We start from the raw sequence: 24,844 nt of genomic DNA, 5'->3' as shown, positions 1-24,844 counted from the left end.
TTGGTGCACGTACACCCCTGCATGTCTTTGACAGAGGAACTGTAACAGGTCAGGTGTATCGGGACATCACTTTGCATCAGTATGTCCGCCTTTTCAGGGGTGCAGTGGGTCCCATCTTCCTCGTGATGGATGATAATGTACGGCCCCACTGAACTGCCATCGTGGAGGAGTACTTTGAAACAGAAGATATCAGGTGAATGGAGTGACCTGCCTGTTCTCCAGACCTAAACCCCATCAAGCACATTTGGGATACTCTTGGTCGACATATTGCTGCACCTCTTCAAACCCCTACAACACTACGGGAGCTCCGACAGGCACTTGTGCAAAAATGGGAGGGTATACCCCTGCAGCCACTCGACTACCTGATCCAGAGTATGCCAACCCGTTCTGCAGCCTGTGTACGTGCACATGGTGATCATATCCCATATTGATGTCGGGGCAACATTCAGGAAACAGTAACATTTTGTAGCACATGTGTTTTCTCAACTTATCACCGATACCGTGGACTTTCTAACAATACCACCACTTGCAAAGTAGGTTAGAAATCAGATTAATAATGTTGCTCACGCAGCATATGTTCGCTTTATCGGGCAACAACAAAGTTAGTGACTGTGGATGGTATCGTTAGAATGGAAATAATGAAGTCACTGTAAAAAAAGTCATTAATTTTGGCACTTATCCTGAATGGATTCCCACGTAGATTTCGTCGAAGTTGTTATGGCTCATCTTGTTGATTCTAGGTTGATTCCACTTTGACTGCTAGAAGATCCAGATCTGTATTTTAGCAATATTTGAAGACCTAACAAATGCGTTTTTCAGGATATTCTTAATGATCAAACAACCCCAGATCAGAACAATGGTATGGTAGAAATAATTTTTGACTTGGTGTTCACGATCCACATTTTTATTAAACTTCTTGTAAATTCACATATACTTCTTAATTGTCACATCATCAAGAAAACAGTTTTGTATCAACCTTCATATATTTGATTTCCACTTTAACCAAACAAGTAAGTCAAAGATTATGACAGTCTTACAGAAATGAATACACACTAGAACCATATCACTGTAATATGTCGATACATCGGAGTACCTATACATTAATAAAACCAAATGTGAATATTGTCACAAAAATATGTCTGTTACTTCACAGAAAAGTAGTACGATATTACTGGTATCGAGAACTGTGGTTGGAATGCCATAATGGTCATGTAAATAAAGAACCATTACAACTTACAGATCTGTGTCATATGTGTTCCCTGTAAGCCTATGCTGTTAGTGCCAGTTTTGTGTAGTGCCACATTGTGTGGCACCACGTTCTGCAATTATCCTTAATTTATGAGCATAAGTGTAGTTGCCCATTATACCTCTTAATTTGATATTAAGCTGCTCTGCCTCTTTCTTAACAGGTAAGACAAAAGTGTGCTCCCTGCTGCCATTGGATAAGCAGCTGCAGCAGCAAGTCGTATTCTCCTAGCTCACTCATTTGTTACATAGTTTAATTCTTAATTTCTTTGCATGTTTTTGGTACTTGCATTGTTTAATTCATAAATTTCGGGCGTATTATAGTATTCGCGAGTTGTAGCATCGCCTTTTAGTACCCGAATAGTGTAAAATCGCATAGTCTCCTTCCGCCGCCGAGCAGTGTGTCAGAAGTGCGCAAGTAGCAGCATTACTGCATTTACTAGGCAATCTCAGGCTGATACTGATCTTCGGCCTGACATGGCTGCTTGTCCTGTTCCAGAGGTTGCCCCTCAGTCTGCAAGATCTGGGCGGTTGCAGAGGGTGGGCGTACTGGTAGTTGGGAGCTCCAATGTCAGGCGCGTAATGGGGCCCCTTAGGGATATGGCAGCAAGAGAGGGGAAGAAAACCAATGTGCACTCCGTGTGCATACCGGGGGGAGTCATTCCAGATGTGGAAAGGGTCCTTCCGGATGCCATGAAGGGTACAGGGTGCACCCATCTGCAGGTGGTCCCTCATGTCGACACCAATGATGTGAGTCGCTATGGATTGGAGGAAATCCTCTCTGGCTTCCGGCGGCTATCTGATTTGGTGAAGACTGCCAGTCTCGCTAGCGGGATGAAAGCAGAGCTCACCATCTGCAGCATCGTCGACAGGACTGACTGCGGACTTTTGGTACAGAGCTGAGTGGAGGGTCTGAATCAGAGGCTGAGACAGTTCTGCGACCGTGTGGGCTGCAGATTCCTCGACTTGCGCCATAGGGTGGTGGGGTTTCGGGTTCCGCTGGATAGGTCAGGAGTCCACTACACGCAACAAGCGGCTACACGGGTAGCAGGGGTTGTGTGGCGTGGGCTGGGCGGTTTTTTAGGTTAGATGGCCTTGGGCAAGTGCAGAAAGGGCAACAGCCTCAACGGGTGCGGGGCAAAGTCAGGACATGCGGGGACCAAGCAGCAATCGGTATTGTAATTGTAAACTGTCGAAGCTGCGTTGGTAAAGTACCGGAACTTCAAGCACTGATAGAAAGCACCGAAGCTGTAATCGTTATAGGTACAGAAAGCTGGCTGAAGCCAGAGATAAATTCTGCCAAAATTTTTACAAAGGTACAGACGGTGTTTAGAAAGGATAGATTGCATGCAACCGGTGGTGGAGTGTTTGTCGCTGTTAGTAGTAGTTTATCCTGTAGTGAAGTAGAAGTGGATAGTTCCTGTGAATTATTATGGGTGGAGGTTACACTCAACAACCGAGCTATATTAATAATTGGCTCCTTTTACCGACCTCCCGACTCAGCAGCATTAGTGGCAGAACAACTGAGAGAAAATTTGGAATACATTTCACATAAATTTTCTCAGCATGTTATAGTCTTAGGTGGAGATTTCAATTTACCAGATATAGACTGGGACACTCAGATGTTTAGGACGGGTGGTAGGGACAGAGCATCGAGTGACATTATACTGAGTGCACTATCCGAAAATTACCTCGAGCAATTAAACAGAGAACCGACTTGTGGAGATAACATCTTGGACCTACTGATAACAAACAGACCCGAACTTTTCGACTCTGTAAGCGCAGAACAGGGAATCAGTGATCATAAGGACATTGCAGCATCCCTGAATATGGAAGTAAATAGGAATATTAAAAAAAGGGAGGAAGGTTTATCTGTTTAGCAAGAGTAATAGAAGGCAGATTTCAGACTACCTAACAGATCAAACCGAAAATTTCTGCTGCGACACTGACAATGTTGAATGTTTATGGAAAAAGTTCAAGGCAATCGTAAAATGCGTTTTAGACAGGTACGTGCTGAGTAAAACTGTGAGGAACGGGAAAAACCCACCGTGGTACAACAACAAAGTTAGGAAACTACTGCGAAAGCAAAGAGAGCTTCACTCCAAGTTTAAACGCAGCCAAAACCTCTCAGACAAACAGAAGCTAAACGATGTCAAAGTTAGCGTAAGGAGGGCTATGCGTGAAGCGTTCAGTGAATTCGAAAGTAAAATTCTATGTACCGACTTGACAGAAAATCCTAGGAAGTTCTGGTCTTACGTTAAATCAGTAAATGGATCGAAACAGCATATCCAGACACTCCGGGATGATGAAGGCATTGAAACAGAGGATGACAATCGTAAAGCTGAAATACTAAACACCTTTTTCCAAAGCTGTTTCACAGAGGAAGACCGCACTGCAGTTCCTTCTCTAAATCCTCGCACAAACGAAGAAATGGCTGACATCGAAATAAGTGTCCAAGGAATGGAAAAGCAACTGGAATCACTCAACAGAGGAAAGTCCACTGGACCTGACGGGATACCAATTCGATTCTACACAGAGTACACGAAAGAACTTGCCCCCCTTCTAACAGCCGTGTACCGCAAGTCTCTAGAGGAACGGAAGGTTCCAAATGATTGGAAAAGAGCACAGGTAGTCCCAGTCTTCAAGAAGGGACATCGAGCAGATGCGCAAAACTATAGACCTATATCTCTGACGTCGATCTGTTGTAGAATTTTAGAACATGTTTTTTGCTCTAGTATCATGTCGTTTTTGGAAGCCCAGAATCTACTATGTAGGAATCAACATGGATTCTGGAAACAGCGATCGTGTGAGACCCAACTCGCTTTATTTGTTCATGAGACCCAGAAAATATTAGATACAGGCTCCCAGGTAGATGCTATTTTTCTTGACTTCCGGAAGGCATTCGATACAGTTCCGCACTGTCGCCTGATAAACAAAATAAGAGCCTACGGAATATCAGACCAGCTGTGTGGCTGGATTGAAGAGTTTTTAGCAAACAGAACACAGCATGTAGTTATCAATGGAGAGACGTCTACAGATGTTAAAGTAACCTCTGGCGTGCCACAGGGGAGTGTTATGGGACCATTGCTTTTCACAATATATATAAATGACCAAGTAGATAGTGTCGGAAGTTCCATGCGGCTTTTCGCGGATGATGCTGTAGTATACAGAGAAGTTGCAGCATTAGAAAATTGTAGCGAAATGCTGGAAGATCTGCAGCGGATAGGCACTTGGTGCAGGGAGTGGCAACTGACCCTTAACACAGACAAATGTAATGTATTGCGAATACATAGAAAGAAGGATCCTTTATTGTATGATTATATGATAGTAGAACAAACACTGGTAGCAGTTACTTCTGTAAAATATCTGGGAGTATGCGTGCAGAACGATTTGAAGTGGAATGATCATATAAAATTAATTGTTGGTAAGGCGGTACCAGGTTGAGATTCATTGGGAGAGTCCTTAGAAAATGTAGTCCATCAACAAAGGAGGTGGCTTACAAAACACTCGTTCGACCTATACTTGAGTATTGCTCATCAGTGTGGGATCCGTACCAGATCGGTTTGACGGAGGAGATAGAGAAGATCCAAAGAAGAGCGGCGCGTTTCATCACAGGGTTATTTGGTAACCGTGATAGCGTTACGGAGATGTTTAACAAACTCAAGTGGCAGACTCTGCAAGAGAGGCGCTCTGCATCGCGGTGTAGCTTGCTCGTCAGGTTTCGAGAGGGTGCGTTTCTGGATGAGGTATCGTATATATTGCTTCCCCCTACTTATACCTCCCAAGGAGATCACGAATGTAAAATTAGAGAGATTAGAGCGCGCACGGAGGCTTTCAGACAGTCGTTCTTCCCGTGAACCATACGCGACTGGAACAGGAAAGGGAGGTAATGACAGTGGCACGTAAAGTGCCCTCCGCCACACACTGTTGGGTGGCTTGTGGAGTATAAATGTAGATGTAGATGTAGATGTAGATGAAAGTGCATCATATGTAATCTCTAATCATCAATCACGAAAGTGTAGATAAGTTATTTATTACAGGTTCAGCACAAAATGTTTGAAATAATATAGAATATTGTACAACAAACACATCAGCTGATTCCACATTATCTTTATTTCCATATTGGCCAAACTTGATAGTAGCGCCAAGATATTTCACTGAAGCTTTTCTAGATCCTGCACACCAACCTTCCTAATGTGGGCTAAATAAACTGTCCCAAGAACTTTATTGTGCCTTGTTAATGTGCTTCCACTGCAAGAACATAAATCTTACATTCCGATAAAAACCATTCGTTTTTTACATTTGTCACATGGTAGTACAGCATTGCTACATCGGGCACCGTGTGTGCTTCAGTTAAGGCTTGGATTACAGGGAGCAGACTTCCATCACCGGCAAAACACATTTTAGTTCTCTTTGACTGATGACAGTTAAATGGGCCACTGGTACTACCTGGGTTACTTGTGTACACCACAGTACGTGAACTCCGCAAGAGCACTGATGCTTTGTAATGATGCACTAACAGCAACTGACAGTTTGCCTATGATGTTGAGATTTATGGTTTGAGGAGCTAAGTTCCAGGATGAAGTGCCAACTGACAAATAATTTTAATTAGACTGTAGTCCAGCCATTTGCCCACAGTCCAACCTTATGTTCCCCTTTTCTGCAACCTTGTTGTCTCTCCCAGCATCATACAAACTCCAAACTTACTACCTTATTCCATTTAGAGATGACAAACTATGTCCTTTTGAAGGGAACATATTTTTAAAAAGTCTGTCACACAGCCAACGGCTCTCTCTCAGTGTATGAGTATACCAACCTGTTTATATGCCACCTACAGGAGTCCTTTACACCTGCACAGAATCAGAAATCCCTCATCTGGTTATCTTTGTGACCATCATGTGGGGACAAGGGCATGCTGTCCTCGTTCCTCCACAACCTTGGCATCATTTCTTCACCCGGTTCAGTTCACTGGGAAACATTCATGAACAAAACCTTCACCTCTCTGATGGAACCATAAAAAACCTTCATCTGGTTCAAATTCATCAACTGTAACCAGTAACTTTACTTTTATGGGCTGTCACTGCTCCATGCTGAAATTCGCGTCCTGTACAGACTTGCCTTCTGCAGACAATGTCTGTGCTGTGATACACAGTCACATTTAATATAAACCTTTCTAAGACTTTCACAGACACCATTCTCTTCTAAATCTGGTCAATAAGCAGATCTCCCATCCCTGATATTCATAATACTCAACCACAGTAACTAAATCAGTTCCAAAAAGCACCCCCATCCCATACTGTCCAGAAACTGGAACAGCTGAATAGCATCCTTCACTTGAACTTAAACTACATTTTATTACACCTCGAAATGAGTAATGTCTTCCTCCAAAATAATTTCCATTGTTGTCGTGGTCATTGCCCACTACCAACTTAAGAAAATATTCTGGGTCATTTTCATGACACTCCTGCTTCCAACTCCTTGCACACAGGCCACGACCATGTGCATCCAGCACATCCTCTTCCACAAAGGCAGTACAATCTGTGAAAGCAACCATGTCATATACCGACACTTCTGCAGCTACTGCCTGGTTTTTATATTGGCAGAGCCATTAATTAAATGTCTGCTCGTATAAAACACCGTAGCCAAACTGTAACAAAGAACAGGATTGAACTTCCCGTGCTGGAGCATGCTACAGAGCACAACATGGAAAACATCAGTGACTGTTTCACAACCCATATCGTCTTAATCTTCTCTTCCAACACAAACTTCTGTGAATTATATGGTTAGTGAGAGGACTGCTTTCCAAACACACCTTTTGGTCCTACAATCCATTGCAAGAATCCTACATCTACCCATGCCACTGTTACTACCCAAATTTTCTGCCCCCACCCCCCTGTCCCTTGCAGTCAGCACTTACTTCTACATCTACATCTACATTTATACTCTGCAAGCCACCCAACGGTGTGTGGGGAGGGCACTTTATGTGCCACTGTCATTACCTCCCTTTTCTGTTCCAGTCGTGTATGGTTCGCAGGAAGAACGACTGTCTGAAAGCCTCCGTGCGCACTCGAATCTCTCTAATTTTACATTTGTGATCTCCTCGGGAGGTATAAGTAGGGGGAAGCAATATATACGATACCTCATCCAGAAACGCACCCTCTCGAAACCTGGCGAGCAAGCTACACCGCGATGCAGAGCGCCTCTCTTGCAGAGTCTGCCACTTGAGTTTGCTAAACATCTCCGTAATGCTATCACGGTTACCAAATAACCCTGTGACGAAACGCGCCGCTCTTCTTTGGATCTTCTCTATCTCCTCCGTCAACCCGATCTGGTACGGATCCCACACTGATGCGCAATACTCAAGTATAGGTCGAACGAGTGTTTTGTAAGCCACCTCCTTTGTTGATGGACTACATTTTCTAAGGACTCTCCCAATGAATCTCAACCTGGTACCCGCCTTACCAACAATTAATTTTATATGATCATTCCACTTCAAATCGTTCCGCACGCATACTGCCAGATATTTTACAGAAGTAACTGCTACCAGTGTTTGTTCCGCTATCATATAATCATACAATAAAGGATTCTTCTTTCTATGTATTCACAATACATTACATTTGTCTATGTTAAGGGTCAGTTGCCACTCCCTGCACCAAGTGCCTATCCGCTGCAGATCTTCCAGCATTTCGCTACAATTTTCTAATGCTGCAACTTCTCTGTATACTACAGCATCACCTGCGAAAAGCCACATGGAACTTCCGATACTATCTACTAGGTCATTTATATATAATGAAAATTCTATGTTTAAAAACTTTTTTGAGGCAAGATGCAAAATGTTAAGTTATGCTGATAGACACATGTAAAAGTGCAAACACTATTCTCGCTTTTGGAGCTAATAGTTCATTCTTTGAGGAAGAGAGAGATATGGATGTTAGGAGGTCAAAAAGGAAGGGCAGATCACTCAGGGAAAGTAGTAAAACATCACTTGCTAAGTCACTATGTAGGTTAAAACATGTGTTGAGTGATTGTGATGAAAAATAAGATTTTGACAGTGACGTAATTCACTGCAGAACTCAGTGCTGCATAATTCGCTGCAGAACTCAATGCTGCACATGTGAACTCAGTCAGCAACAGAATGACACGAAGGGAGTTCCATAAGTTGGGAATCACAGGGCAAGCTGGAATTCCAAAACCACACATCAATGATGCAAATACCTGTAATAGGGATATGTTGTACTGAATCATTAAACCTGGGTTATGGAGCAATGGATGAATGTCATTTGATCGGATGATTTTGTTTACGTTATATCCAACTTCCGCCCAAGTTTACATCCCAAAAGTGAAACATGGTGGTGGTTTGTTGATGATTTGCTCAGCCGTATTGTGATGTTCCATGGTCCCCATGGTTACTCTGCAATGGTGCATTACTACCAAGGATTATGCCCCCATTTTGGCTCGTCAGGTCCATCCCATGGTACAGTGTTTTCCCCAATGATGACTCTGTGTTCCAAGATGACAGGCCCCCTGTTCACACAACTCACATCATCCAACACACTTTGGTAGCAGAAGGATGTATTGTCACATCTCCCCTATCCACCACAGTCACCAGATCTCTATATTATTGAGCTTTTGTGGTCTATTTTGGAGAGAAGGGTGTATGGTCGCATCCACCTCTGCCATCATTGCCTGAACGTGCCACTATTTTTCAGGAAGAATGCTATAAGGTTCCCTTGAAAACCATACAGAACCTGTATTTATCCACTTGGAAATGATTGGAAGCTTTTTTGGATTACAGCAGTTTTCCTACAGCACGTTAGGCATGGTAATGTGTTGTTTTTGTGATGCGTCCATATTTTTGTCCATTCCCTGTATGCCTCTCTCCTCCTCAAAGAAGAAACTATTAGTTCCAAAAGCTGGAATAATATGTATACTTCCATATGTGTATATTGGTAGTATTTAATATTTTTCTCCTAGAGATAAGTACTGGTCAGAATTTTGTCTTAAAAATACTTTTCTCAAGTGAATTTTTCTTTTGAAAAAGTATTATATTTGCCACATTTGCTGAATTTTGTTGTGAATTAAAATTAGACAATTGTAAAATCTTATTTCTGCTTGTTTTATTTTTCTAGCTTTGTTGGCCTACACTTACACAATGGGATTTAATATACTAAGGTAAGTTTCTTTGCTTCTGTTTCCATTAAATGTTATAGTTAGTGCTTTATTAATGGTCAGTATACATCTTTCTTTGTTAACACAATTTTCTTTTACCATTGGCTTACTACTAAATTAAAGAAACCCTTTGATTAAAGTGTCTCTCTCTCTCTCTCTCTCTCTCTCTCTCTCTCTCTCTCTCTCACACACACACACACACACACACACACACACACACACACACACACACACACACTTAGGACTTAATGGCTCTCTGTGTATTTCTGTGGTAAATAAGAGCCATGCCTTGTTTGCAACTAGTTCTTTTCTGATGGAGGTATATACATTCAATAATTTCTGGAATGTTCTTTACTGTTCCTTCAACTGACAGTCGTGTATCCACTTATAAATGAAGAAATCCCTAAGAGATTCTAAAGATAAAATGTATTGCTTTTTAGGTTTAGGATTGGTTGTGATTACACTGTCTACCATAAGGGAATTGGGTTGATCACAGAGGCTTTTAGGATGAGCTCCATTCCTTGCCTTTGCACTGATGCTGGTGAGCCACCACTTCCCATCTGACGGCAACTACTCTTGGTGCAACAAGTATACAAAATATACTCCATACTGCAAGCATGAGCATATATAGACATTACTTATCCTCCTATGTAGCAGTTTTGCACTAATTGTCCTAGTGAATGTTATTTGCCAAGATTAGAGTAAATTCTCACATTGTCTTCTTAAGAGGGTCAGAATTGTTTGAAATTTGACGAATTTTAGAAAAAAAAAATCCAGATGCTGTTTTTAGGGATTAGTCTGATAATATGTTGAGTGAGCACCAGATTTTTAAGACTGTGGTTACAGACACATCAAAACAGGGAATTCCTTGGACACTCAATAGTGATCTGTCATTGTATCTTCAGGATCTGCCTATGAGATATGTGTTCTGTATACTATGCTGAGTTGTACATGCTTCTCAATGCACCAAAGCCGATGAGAAGGGGACCAGGGAAAAATGTTTCTCATCTATTCAGTTTCCCTTAGTGCCCTGTAGTCCCTTCAACAAATGTGCTCAACAGGAAAGAAAATATACAGAACATTCATGATTCTCGTCTTTTGCAGCGGCAGCATGGAAAAGTGGTGGCATTCTGCTGGGTACATGTATACACATGAATAAAGGGAAACAACCAAACTGACATAGCAGCCAAGGTGTCCTATGAATATGCCAAAATTGAAGAATGAATCATTCCCTTACTGGTTTTGAACACATTATTGAACCAGGTGATGCATCATGGGGGTCATGCATCATGAGGGTCATGTATCATGGGTGTTATGCATCATTGCGTCATGGGAGGACAGGGGGCTGGAATGGGAAACAATGTATTATGGGCTGTAAAACCAACTGTCCATTCATATCATTCCTCCTCTTGATCATGCATGCAGTATGAAGTCCTACTCACCTGTCTCGACATGAGACATAGCTCCCTTTACATACAAACTTTTGCTCCAGTTTGAGGACCCACCCATTTGTATTACCTGTGACACAAACATTTTGGGATTAATTTATGTTGAAATGTTTATGGGTTTCTTTTAACCATGTTTATCTCATAATGATTTTCATAAGGGCAATAAGGACCCCTTGTACCACATGTATCATCATCATCACCATCATCATCATCATCAATGGACACAGAACATGTATAAATGCTGCACCATGTAAGGGGTTACTCCTTTTGTACTGCTCCACTCCCGGCAGCAGCTGATATGTTGAAAAGGGCTTGCTTCCTCCACTCACCTCATACATTAACTAACAAAAAATGGTGTTGAAAAAGATAGAGGGAATTATTGAGCAACAGTTAGCTGCAGACAGCACAAGTAATCACTTAACTGCATGTAGAACAGTTCTATTTATTAAGTGGTCCATATTTAGTGATGGAGATTTAATAGGTGAAACTTATTGGCCTAACAAAAAGTGAACAATAAGTAGGATTCTTTGCAATATTTTAATAAACTGCATCGTGAGTGGCAACTATTTCACATGTAAATGTATGCTTATTCAGTACTTTGTGGCTTCACAACTAAATAGTTATTTTTTGAAGTTAGAACTTTTAATGTTCAAAGGAAAGTTCAGTTAAGAAATATAATACAACAGATTCACTGACCATAACTTGCCTTCAGGAGGCAAAATGTGTAATACTACCGATAGACATGTGTAAAAGAGACACAATACCTAGCTTTCAGAATGAATAATTCCTTCCTTGTGGCGGCAAGATGGATAGGTTGTGCAGGGTTAAAAAATTAAATGGAGGTCACGCAGGATGTGAAAGACCCATCTATAGGGAGAAATACAGGTGTTTCTCTCTCATCCTGGAGCCTAAATGATCTGACCTTCCTTTTTAACATTTCCTGACCTACTGCTCTTGCTTCCCCATGGAGTTATTTTTAGTACCAAAAACTAGGTAGTGTGTCAGCTATACTTTTGTGTGTGTCTGTCAACAGTATTAGACAATTTGCCCCCTGAAAGATAGGACTGATCAGCGAATCTCATAATTTATTAATTATTGTTGTTGTTGTTGTTTTTGTTGTTATGGTCTTCAGTCCATAGACTGGTTTGAAGCAGCTCTTCATGCTACTCTATCCTCTGCAAGATTCATCATCTCCCAGTACCTACTGCAACCTACATCCTTCTGATTCTGCACTGTGTGTTCATCTCTTGGTCTCCCTCTACAATTTTTACCCTCCACACTGCCCTCCAATACTAAATTAGTGATCCCTTGATGCCTCAGAACATGTCCTACCAACCGATCCCTTCTTCTAGTCAAGTTGTGCCACAAACTTCTCTTCTCCCCAATCCTATTCAGTACCTCCTCATTAGTTATATGATCTACCCAACTAATCTTCAGCATTCTTCTGTAGCACCACATTTCGAAAGCTTCTATTCTCTTCTTGTCCAAACTATTTACCGTCCATGTTTCACTTCCATACATGGCTACACTCCATACAAATACTTTCAGAAATGACATCCTGACACTTAAATCTATACTCGATGTTAACAATTTCTCTTCTTCAGAAACTCTTTCCTTCCCATTGCCAGTCTACATTTTATATCCTCTCTACTTTGACCATCATCAGTTATTTTACTCCCCAAATATGAAAACTCACCTACTACTTTGAGTGTCTCATTTCCTAATGTAATTCCCTCAGCATCACTATCCTCGTTTTGCTTTTGTTGATATTCAACTTCTTTCAAGACACTGTCCATTCCATTCAACTGCTCTTCCAGGTCCTTTGCTGTCTCTGACAGAATTATAATGTCATCGGCAAACCTCAAAGTTCTTCTCCATGGATTTTAATTCCTACTCCGAGTTTTTCTTTTGTTTCCTTTACGGCTTGTTCAATATACAGATTGAATAACATCGTGGATAGGCTACCAGCCTATCTTACTCCCTTCCCTACCACTGCTTCCCTTTCATGCCCCTCGACTCTTATAACTGCCATTTGGTTTCTGTACAGATTGTAAATAGCCTTTCGCTCCCTGTAATAGACCCCTGCCACCTCCAGAATTTAAAAGAGAGTTTTCCAGTCAACATTGTCAAATGCTTTCTCTAAGTCTACAAATTCTAGAAAAGTAGGTTTCCCTTTCCTTAATTTGTCTTTTAAGATAAGTCATAGGGTCAGTATTGCCTCACGTGTTCCGACATTTCTACAGAATCCAAACTGATCTTCCCCGAGGTCGGCTTCTACCAGTTTTTCCATTCATCTGTAAAGAATTCATGTTAGTATTGTGCAGCTATGATAGTTTGGTAATTTTCACATCTGTCAACGCCTGCTTTCTTTGGTATTGGAATTATTATATTTTTCTTGAGGTCTGAGGGTATTTCACCTGTCTCATACATCTCGGACACCGGATGGTAGTTTTGTCAGGGCTGGCTATCAGTAGTTCTGATGGAATGTAGTCTACTCCCAGGGCCTTGTTTTAACTTAGGTCTTTCAGTGCTCTGTCAAACTCTTCATGCAGTATCATATTTCCCATTTCATCTTCATTTACGTCCTCTTTCATTTCCATAATATTGTCCTCAAGTACATCACCCTTGTATAGAGCCTCTATATACTCCTTCCACCTTTGTGCTTTCCCTTCTTTGCTTAGAACTGAGTTTCCATCAGAGTTCTTGATATTCATAAAAGTGGTTCTCTTTTCTCCAAAGGTCTCTTTAATTTTCCTGTAGGCAGTATCTATCTTACCCCTCATGAGATAAGCATCTACATCCTTACATTTGTCCTATAGCCATCATTGCTTAGCCATTTCGCACTTCCTGTCAATCTCATTTTTGAGACGTTTGTATTCCTTTTTGCCTGCTTCATTTACTGCATTTTTATATTTTCTCCTTTCATCAATTAAATTCAGTATCTGTTCTGTTACCCAAGGATTTCTAATAGCCCTCATCTTTTTACCTACTTGATCCTCTGCTACCTTCACTATTTCATTCCTCAAAGCTACCCATTCTTCTTCTACTGTATTTCTTTCCCCTATTCCTGTCAATTGTTCCCTTATGCTCTCCCTGAAACTCTGTACAACCTCTGGTTTAGTCAGTTTATCCATGTCTCATCTCCTTAAATTCCCACCTTTTTCCAGTTTCTTCAGTTTTAATCTACAGTTCATAACCAATAGATTGTGATCAGAGTCCATATCTGCCCCCGAAAATGTCTTACAATTTAAAATCTGATTCCTAAATCTCTGTCTTACCATTATATAATCTATCTGAAACCTGCCACTATCTCCAGGCTTCTGCCATGTATACAACCTTCTTTTATTATTCTTGAACCAAGTGTTAGCTATGTCTAAGTTATGCTGTGTGCAAAATTCTATATTCTATCAGGTGGCTTCCTCTTTCATTCCTTAGCCCCAATCCATATTCACCTGCTACTTTTCGTTCTCTTCCTTTTCCTGCTGTCGAATTCCAGTCAGCAATAAGTATTAAATTTTCATCTCCCTTCACTATCTGAATAATTTCTTTTATCTCATCATACATTTCATTAAACTCTTCATCATCTGTAGAGCAAGTTGCATATAAACTTGCACTACTGTGATAGGCGTGGGCTTTGTGTCTATCTTGGCTACAATAATGCTTTCACTCTGCTGATCATAGTAGCTTACTCACAATTCTATCTTTTTATTCATTATTAAACCTACTCCTGTGTTACCCCTATTTGATTTTGTGTATTTATAACCCTTTGTTCACCTGACCAGAAGTCTTGTTCCTCCTGCCACCGAACCTCACTAATTCCCACTATAGCTAACTTCAACCTATCCACATCCCTTTTTTAATTTTCGGACCTACCTACCTGATTAAGGGATCTGATCTTCCGCACTCCAATATATAGAACGACAGTTTTCCTTCTCCTGATAATGACGTCCTCCTGAGTAATTCCCGCATGGAGATCCAAATGGGGGACTATTTTACCTCCGGAATATTTTACTCAAGAGGACGCCATCATCATTTAACCATACAGTAAAGTTGCATGCCCTTGGGAAAAATTACGGCTGTAGTTTCTGCTTGCTTTCAGCCATTCACAGTACCAGCACAGTAAGGCCATTTTGCTCAATGTTACAAGGCCAGATCAATCAGTCATCCAGACTGTTGTCCCAGCAACTACTGAAAAGGCTACTGCCCCTCTTCAGGAACCACACGTTTGTCTGGCCTTTGGCCTCTCAACAGATACCCCTCGGTTGTGGTTGCAACTACGGTATGGCTACCTGTATCATTGAGGCACACAAGCCTCCCCATCAATGGCAAGGTCCATATGTTGTGACTCGCCGATCATTCAAAGCGCCGCCACGCAATTACGTGCGTCCTCTACGTGCGGCGCTGTCTGCCAGCCATGCAGCAGCTGCGCCACCTAAGCGGCCAGCCGAGCAGCGGCCGCTAGACTGGGACTCAGTGCTCATTCGAATGCTAACGTGTACACATGTCTTGCTTGTCAACTTACTCTGTGATTTATATGTGTTGTGTCGTTCTGAAATATATGTGTTAAACTTGACATTATAAGAATTGGCGACGAGGATGGGATTTTTCCTTTTCACCATTGAACCACAGGGTTCCATGGCTACTGTCGAGCAACTATTGCAGAATCTCCTTGAACAGCAAACACTTCTAACAGCGGCGATTCGCGATTTCGTCGCAGTGTCAAATGCGGGGCGTTTCTCGTCATTGGCTACACCTCCCTTTCCTCTTTACGACGAGACGGGGGAAGACTGGTCTGATTATGAAAAACGTCTTCGGCAGCACTTCTTGGCATTTCATGTCACGGACAAACAACCATGTAAGTCTCTGTTCCTTTCCTGGATTTCACCTCAAATGTATCGGTTTTTGTCCCAGTTGGCTCCTTTGAAGGATCCTGCGTCTTTGTTCTTTGCCGAAATGTGCTCACTTCTGTCTGTCTATTTTCAAAAGCAAACGCATGTGGTAGCCTCTCGTGTTGCCTTTTATCATTGTCAAAAACAGCCACGTCAATCCTATCGCGCTTGGGCTGCTGAACTCCACGGCCTCAATCGAAAGTGTCAATTTGTTACTGACGTTCACAAAGAACCTATGCCGATTCCATGGTACGGGCTGCTATTATCTGGTTGGCGCCTGACAAAGAAGTTTGGCAACGTGCCCTTTAGTTGACGAATCCGACTCTAGATGAAGTTCTCTCCATTGCGCAGTCTTTTGAAATTTCTCGTGCCGCTGGGGCGCAAATAGAGGCGTGGGGTGATGTCGGGGAAATACAACCTCTGTGCGCTGTTGACAACGCGTGCAGCGCTTCCCCGCTGGCCGACGTGGCCGCAGTGCGCTCCCACGCGCAGCCTCGGCCTAGCCGTAAACAACCCGCTAAGAAACTGCAGCAAAACCCCCGGCAACTTCCTTCATGTCCGCGGTGTTTTACGAAATATTCACGCGAGGATTGTCCCCAACGTTGGGCTGTGTGTCACAATTGCAAAAAGAAAGGTCATGTGTCTTCCGTTTGCAAATCCGACCGCATACATGATGTTCATGGACATGACGCTGATTCTGATTCTGTGTTGTCTGTCAATTGCACTTCTTCCCTTTCAGGGAAGTTATTCCTCACTGTCCAAATCCTTGGTCGAGATGTTCGCATGCAAGTGGATACCGGTTCTGCTGCCACTATAATTAATTCTCAGACGTATCTTCAGTTGGGTTCTCCACTCCTGTCACCTGTCACTCGGCAATTATGGACGTACAATAAACAGAAGGTTTCTCTCTTGGGACAGTTTAATGCTGAGGTATCTTACAAATCCGTCGTTCGCACTGTTCCCATATTTGTGGTCGACCAGAGCAACGCAGAAAATCTTTTTGGTTTTGATGCCTTCCGTGTTTTTGGGTTCTCCATAGATGACTCTGTCAATATTGTCTGTGATGCTATTCCTTATGCTCAACTGGATTCCTTGTCGATGACATTTTCGTCCCTTTTTTCTCGTGGGTTAGGCCGTGCAAACGACTTTGAAGCTCATATCACGCTCAAACCCACTGCTCGGCCTAAGTTTTTTCGGGCTTGGCCCATTTCTGTGGCCCTTTGTGATCGGGTAAAACAGGAGTTGGATCGTCTCAATACTTCAGGGGTCTTGCTTCCTGTCACTTCCAGTGAGTGGTCCTCTCCTGTCGTTGTCGTTGCTAAGCCAAATGGTAATATTCATCTCTGTGGCGATTTCAAAACCACTGTAAATGCTCAATGCCTCATCGACACTTACTCTATGCCCCGTCCTGAAGAACTGTTCACTGAACTTGCTGGAGGCCAGTATTTTTTTAAAACTGACCTGTCAGAAGCTTATCATCAACTTCCTCTCGACGGTGCTTCCCGGCAGTTTCTGGTCCTTAACACACCTTTCGGCCTCTATCAATACCAACGCTTGCCATTCGGGGTTGCTAGCGCCCCTGCTCTCTTTCAGCGATTCTTGGAACAATTATTGCTCCCTGTCCCTGGGTGTATCAATTACATGGACGACATTGTTGTCACTGGCTCCACCACTGAAGAACATCTTCAAAATCTCCGCACACTTTTTCATGTCTTACAGACTGCCGGTCTTAAGTGCAATCTTCAGAAATCACAATTTTTTCAGGCATCTATCACGTACTTGGGGTTTCAACTCTCTCGGGATGGTATTCGTCCACTTCAGCAAACTGTCGCTGCGATCGATGCCCTTCCTCGCCCTACTTCTGTTAAGGAACTGCAGGCCTTCTTGGGGAAAATAGCATACCATCACAAGTTTTTACCATCTGCGGCTTCGGTGGCTCAGCCGTTGCATCGCCTGTTGCATAAAAATGTGCCTTTTTACTGGTCCGCATCATGCGAAGCGGCTTTCCAGAAATTGAAGACTATGCTGAAACTGGTCCCGTGCCTGGCTATTTATCGACCTGGCCAACATCTTGTTCTTGCCACAGACGCCTCTCAATACGGGGTCAGTGAGTCCTTGCGCACCGTTTTTCTGACGGTTCGGAACAACCCATTGCTTATGCCTCCAAAACACTCACGGATGCCCAACAAAAGTATTCTCAAATTGATAAAGAAGCTTTGGCCATTATTTATGCTCTTCATAAGTTTGGTGTTTTTCTCTATGGCTCAAAATTTCATCTTGTTACGGATCACAAACCACTTGTTTCCTTGTTTCATCCATCAACGTCACTTCCCAACAAGGCTGCACACTGCCTCCAGCGTTGGGCTCTTTACTTGTCTCGTTTCAATTGTGAGATTCATTTCCGGCCAACGGCTCAACATGCAAATGCTGATGCTCTGTCTCGCCTTCCCATGGGTCCTGATCAGGTATTCGATAGGGACGAACTTTTGTGTTTCCACCTGGATGTTGCTGAGCAGCGGGTTGTGGACGGGTTCCCCATCACTGGGGACAGGCTGGCGGCTGCTACGGGTTCTGACCCTACCCTCTCCCGGGTTTTATGCTGTATTCAGAAGGGTTGGCCAGATCGCCCGTCCTCTAAGACTTCTGATCCGATGCGGAACTACTACGCTTTGCGCTACCGCCTCATGGCTAGGGATGGTGTTATCCTCCTCTCCACTGACAATGCTTCGCTGCGTGTTGTGGTACCTACGTCTTTGCGTGCTTCAGTCTTGCGCCTCTTTCACCAAGGGCACTGGGGTGTGTCCCGCACAAAATCTCTGGTGCGCCGTCATGTGTACTGGCCTGGCATCGACTCTGAAATAGCACACATGGTCGCTGCCTGCGGCCCTTGTGCGTCACAGGCCGCTGCCTCGAAGTCATCTTTGTCACCGTGGCCTTCGCCTGAGAAGCCCTGGGAGCACATTCATGCTGACTTTGCGGGACCCTTTTTAGGTACTTATTTGCTCCTCGTAATTGACGCCTACTCTAACTTTCCTTTCATTGTCCGTTGCACGTCGCCTACCACCACGGCGACCTCCAGTGCTCTCGCCCGCATTTTTTCTTTGGAAGGCCTCCCCTCTACTCTTGTTACTGATAATGGTCCGCAATTTGCCTCTTCCGAATTTGCGGATTTTTGTGCTCGTCACGGTGTTATGCATGTCACGGCGCCGCCTTTCCATCCACAATCCAACGGTGAGGCTGAACGACTGGTGCGCACATTTAAGGCTCAGATGCGGAAACTTCTGACTTCTTCTGCTGCTGATGATGCGCTTCTCCAGTTTCTGGTGTCTTACCGTTTCACCCTCATGGGCGACCACAGCCCGGCTGAGCTCTTACATGGCTGACAGCCCCGCACGCTACTTCATCTTCTGCGGCCTTCCACCTCACGGCCACAGGTGCCTTCACTTGGCTGTTTCACCACCAACGACCTCGTCTGGGTACGGGGATATGGCAGGCGGCCAAAATGGAGCCCGGGCCGCATCTTAAGACACCGTGGCAGACGCCTGTATGAAATCCAGACGGACACGGGTGTTGCAGTGCGTTATTCAGACCAGCTTCGGCCTCGTGTGCCAGCAACGCCTGTTCCGAATGCCACTACACAACCTTTGGCTCTACCTGACGCTCGGGATCTTTGCATCTCTCAATACTCACAACGCAGCCCTCTCACCGTCATCGCGATGCCAGCAGAAGAACGGACACCACCAGGAGACGTGCCCATGCAGGAACCGGATGACCACCCTCTGTCAGAGCAAATCTACTCGCCTCCTCCTCCAACAGACGCCGACACATCGCCCATGTCTCCTGTCATATCAACTGGACTTGCCGCAACGGGCAGATTGGTGCATGGGGCCCCAGCAGATTCGACCCCTACATCTCCTGTCATCTCGACCCGTTATCATTGGGGACACTTCCGTCCGTACGGGAAGCCTCCTCCTCGAGACTTTACGGCGAGTCAAACAATGCCTATGGGCGTTAGCCATCTCCAGGACACATCCATCAAGACCAGTGCAACAATTTCAAAGGGGGGAAAGGTGTTGTGACTCACCGATCATTCAAAGCGCCGCCGCGCAATTACGCGCATCCTCTACGTGCGGCGCTGTCTGCCAGCCATGCAGCAGCTGCGCCACCTAAGCGGCCAGCCGAGCAGCGGCCGCTAGACTGGGACTCAGTGCTCATTCGAATGCTAACTTGTACACATGTCTTGCTCGTCAACTTACTCTGTGACTTATACGTGTTGTGTCGTTCTGAAATATATGTGTTAAACTTGACGTTATAACGCCATGGTTCAGGGTTCATGGGTTATTAATGTTCTGTATTTTTAACGTCTATTTTTATGTACATTAAAAAAATCTTTGAAACATTCTATGAATTCACTCTGCAGTTACATATTTTCCCTTGCAAGCCACTGTATAGTGTTGTCATGAAAGTTATTTAATCTAAGGTAATGAGAGAAACTGTACTGTAGGGACAATACAGTTTTCAATCTAATAAACTATCTTTTAGGGTTTCTTTTGGCACTGATTCCAGTAACTTTAAGAAATTATTTGCAATATTAATGTAATTATTTCTGGTAATGTGATAAGTTGTTAACTGTTACATGGAAGGAGGTGGGGATTATTTGGCATTTCTTTCTACCTCTGTTAGAAAACTTAGTTGGGAACACATCTTTTATGAGACGAGTGTTCACTGGACAATGAAGCATCCATATTACTTTTTTATTTTCAAACAAATAAATCTACTTCAGTTAATAATGTGTTGGTTTAGTAAATGGCCTAGTACATTTAATGGGACTCAGTGGCTGTTGTACAAGACCAACAAATTTTCGTCTTGGGCCCTGCTGCTTCTCCTCTGTGACTTTTATATCTGAGATGAAGGGCAGTAACTGCCGTTAATTAGAAACAACAGTATCATTAAAAAAAGATTCAGTATTTTCTATACACCAGAACAGTTAAACAGCATACTGAGTGAAAAATGTGAAGTATACATAGTTTGCAAGCAAGATTTCCCACAATTATAGGAAGGTAGCAACTTGCGTACAGGTTTTGTTATGAAGAAAAAAGAACACTCATATATTTGTTTGAGTACTATTAATTAGTAGAAAGATGCATGATTTTCAGAAAGCACTTTTCATGAGTATGGAAAGGGTTGTAAAACCTCATAATATTTCCACCCAGTATTGGGGGATATTAGTTTGCAGTAGATGAAAAAACAAGTGTGACAAAGCTTCACCTATAATTAGTTACCATTGCATTTGTGTAGAGAGGCCAATTGTACAGTTGAAAAACATTTTTCCATTACAGGGGAAGAAAGATTAATGTGGAAGAAATACAGTAATGTGTCTGGTGAGGGGGACAACGAATCTACATGGGGAAATGCAAAGGCAAGAAAACTAATGAAATTGGCTTTTCTGCTTGGAAAATGCTGCTACTCCATTAATAGTTGGAATAGTAGAGAAGGAATGAATCAGAAAGTCTTTGTAGTGGAGGAACAGGTTGGGGATACAGTCTTTTTATTCAAATGGCTTTGACATCAGAAGAATTGTGAGAAATGACATTGGAAATGACTAGACTCAGTAAGTTCAAATTGTCTACATTCTCAGTTAGAGATGCTTAAGGTAGGTTCACTTATTCTCAGAAGGTGGTAGTTCGAAAGAGATGTTTCCAGTATGTGGTATTTTGTGCTGTGAATACCACCAAAGGTCCCATAGCACTGTGAATGCATGTTTGTAGAAGGATGCATGATTTTCAAAAAGCACTTTTCTTGAGTATGGAAAGAGTTGTAAAACCTCTTAATATTCCCGCAAAATGTTGGAGGATCTTAGTTTGCAGCAGATGAGAAAACAAGTTTGACAATGTTTCACCTGTTGCTGATGATGAATAATCAATTAATTATTTAATTGAAAAATTTCAGGACAAATATGTTTTGTTCCCTACAAAGGTGAATGTTTGATTGAAGATGTTCATGTGATAGTCTGTATTTCCTACAGTTTACCCAGCCTCTTATAATTACAGTTAGTTGTTACATACTTCAAAATCCCTTGCTGTCACCCTGTTTTGTGTGAAATTGCATGAAAATAATGTCCATTAGTTGTGGCGTTCGAATAAAATGCTGTAGCTATACGTACATGAATTGTGATAAAGTTTGACAGGTACCCCAATTTTTTGTGTTTGACTAATAACTCGTGGTTGATACTGTTGATAAGTCATATTCAGTGCAGCAGCAGATTTGTGAAATATGCCATTTCGCTCATTTAGGATCGAAGAAACGAAACTCCAAAACCAGTGTTATAAGATAATTCGATTTAAAGGTTTTGTCCAAAGAACAGAGTACTTTCTAATAGTTTTTCACAAACCTTTCTGTGGTAAATAAAGAGTATACTTCATTGACTGTTGTTTTCTAGTCACTTGGTGGACACTAATGAAATATTTTATGAAATTATGCACATAGTTATGTCTGTCCGATCCTTAAGTTAATGGCTACTGCTGTATAACATACGAACATCAAACAAATAATATGCAGCTTTAAGCAATATTATCATATTAAAGATTACTGCAGTTGTGTTAATAATGTCTTTATAAATACAGATTACAGGAGTAAGCTATGGGAATATGTCAAGTATTATTCAATGAGTACTATAAGCAAGAGAATAAAAGTCATTATTATTTGTTTGCAGTAACATTGAACTCAAAAAAATAATTTACAGGTAACAGAAATAATATCCTTGTTTTTTAATCTTCACATAAGAAACATACAGGGTGTTTCAAAAATGACCGGTATATTTGAAACGGCAATAAAAACTAAACGAGCAGCGATAGAAATACACCGTTTGTTGCAATATGCTTGGGACAACAGTACATTTTCAGGCAGACAAACTTTCGAAATTACAGTAGTTACAATTTTCAACAACAGATGGCGCTGCAAGTGGTGTGAAAGATATAGAAGACAACGCAGTCTTTGGGTGCGCCATTCTGTACGTCGTCTTTCTGCTGTAAGCGTGTGCTGTTCACAACGTGCAAGTGTGCTGTAGACAACATGGTTTATTCCTTAGAACAGAGGATTTTTCTTGTGTTGGAATTCCGCCGCCTAGAACACAGTGTTGTTGCAACAAGACGAAGTTTTCAACGGAGGTTTAATGTAACCAAAGGACCGAAAAGCGATACAATAAAGGATCTGTTTGAAAAATTTCAACGGACTGGGAACGTGACGGATGAACGTGCTGGAAAGGTAGGGCGACCGCATACGGCAACCACAGAGGGCAACGCGCAGCTAGTGCAGCAGGTGATCCAACAGCGGCCTCGGGTTTCCGTTCGCCGTGTTGCAGCTGCGGTCCAAATGACGCCAACGTCCACATATCGTCTCATGCGCCAGAGTTTACACCTCTATCCATACAAAATTCAAACGCGGCAACCCCTCAGCGCCACTACCATTGCTGCATGAGAGACATTCGCTAATGATATAGTGCACAGGATTGATGACGGCGATATGCATGTGGGCAGCATTTGGTTTACTGACGAAGCTTATTTTTACCTGGACGTTTTCGTCAATAAACAGAACTGGCGCATATGGGGAACCGAAAAGCCCCATGTTGCAGTCCCATCGTCCCTGCATCCTCAAAAAGTACTGGTCTGGGCCGCCATTTCTTCCAAAGGAATCATTGGCCCATTTTTCAGATCCGAAATGATTACTGCATCACGCTATCTGGACATTCTTCGTGAATTTGTGGCGGTACAAACTGCCTTAGATGACACTGCAAACACCTCGTGGTTTATGCAAGATGGTGCCCGGCCACATCGCACGGCCGACGTCTATAATTTCCTGAATGAATATTTCGATGATCGTGTGATTGCTTTGGGCTATCCGAAACATACAGGAGGCGGCGTGGATTGGCCTCCCTATTCGCCAGACATGAACCCCTGTGAGTTCTTTCTGTGGGGACACTTGAAAGACCAGGTGTACCGCCAGAATCCAGAAACAATTGAACAGCTGAAGCAGTACATCTCATCTGCATGTGAAGCCATTGCGCCAGACACGTTGTCAAAGGTTTCGGGTAATTTCATTCAGAGACTACGCCATATTATTGCTACGCATGGTGGATAAGTGGAAAATATCGTACTATAGAGTTTCCCAGACCGCAGCGCCATCTGTTGTTGAAAATTGTAACTACTGTAATTTCGAAAGTTTGTCTGCCTGAAAATGTACTGTTGTCCCAAGCATATTGCAACAAACGGTGTATTTCTATTGCTGCTCATTTAGTTTTTATTGCCGTTTCAAATATACCGGTCATTTTTGAAACACCCTGTAGGAAAATCATTTTAATGAAACACAGTGCTCTCTCACACCTGTTTTTCTGTTTGTGGATTATTGTTTTAAAAGTAATACAACACAGACATTTAAACGAGCCAAAATCAGTGGTTTACATGAAATAGCTAAGGGGATAAACTAGCAACAATATTTTAAAAAAGGGGAAAATAAACATGAAGTGTATTCCTGTGATTCTTCCATGTTTTCCTCATTTTCTAAATCGTTAGCAGCCTTGAGTCCTTGATATAAAGTGTGATACCTGGGAGGTGTAAGACCCTTATTACATAAATCTATAAGATCTTTTTTCTTTTCTTTACTTATGCAGACAGGACTGTCACATGTTGGGCACAGAGTATTGTCTTCAGGTCCTGAATTTGAAGAATTTCGCAGGCCAGGTCTTTTCATAATGTGCAAAATTTGGAAGTCACGATCATCTTACAAGGGAACCTCCCCATTGCACCCCCCTCAGATTTAGTTATAAGTTGGCACAGGGATAGGCCTTGAAAAACTGAACACAGATCAGTCGAGAAAACAGGAAGAAGTTGTGTGGAACTATGAAAAAAAAATAAGCAAAATATACAAACTGAGTAGTCTATGCGCAATGTAGGCAACATCAAGGAGAATGTGGGCTTATGAGGGCCGTGGTCCCGTGGTTAGCGCGAGCAGCTGCGGAACGAGAGGTCCTTGGTTCAAGTCTTCCCTCGAGTAAAAAATTTAATTTTTTATTTTCAGACAATTATCGAAGTTCAGGCA

The 24,844-nt window shown here is 42.6% G+C and overlaps 1 protein-coding gene across 1 annotated transcript in view; it reads left to right on the top strand.

Annotated features, from left to right (window-relative positions):
- The window catches only part of LOC126092325 (zinc transporter 6-A-like), a 121,645-nt gene that overhangs the window by 31,756 nt on the left and 65,045 nt on the right, over positions 1 to 24,844 (top strand). Inside the window, exon 3 of the mRNA XM_049907861.1 lies at positions 9,375 to 9,417. Coding sequence (XP_049763818.1) covers positions 9,375 to 9,417 — 43 coding nt within the window. The remainder of the gene's footprint in view (positions 1 to 9,374; positions 9,418 to 24,844) is intronic.

Source organism: Schistocerca cancellata, chromosome 7 (genome assembly GCF_023864275.1).
Source record: "Schistocerca cancellata isolate TAMUIC-IGC-003103 chromosome 7, iqSchCanc2.1, whole genome shotgun sequence".
Lineage (NCBI taxonomy): Eukaryota > Metazoa > Arthropoda > Insecta > Orthoptera > Acrididae > Schistocerca > Schistocerca cancellata.
The sequence above is the reverse complement of the archived record's forward strand: the minus strand, read 5'-3'. Positions and strand labels throughout refer to the sequence as shown.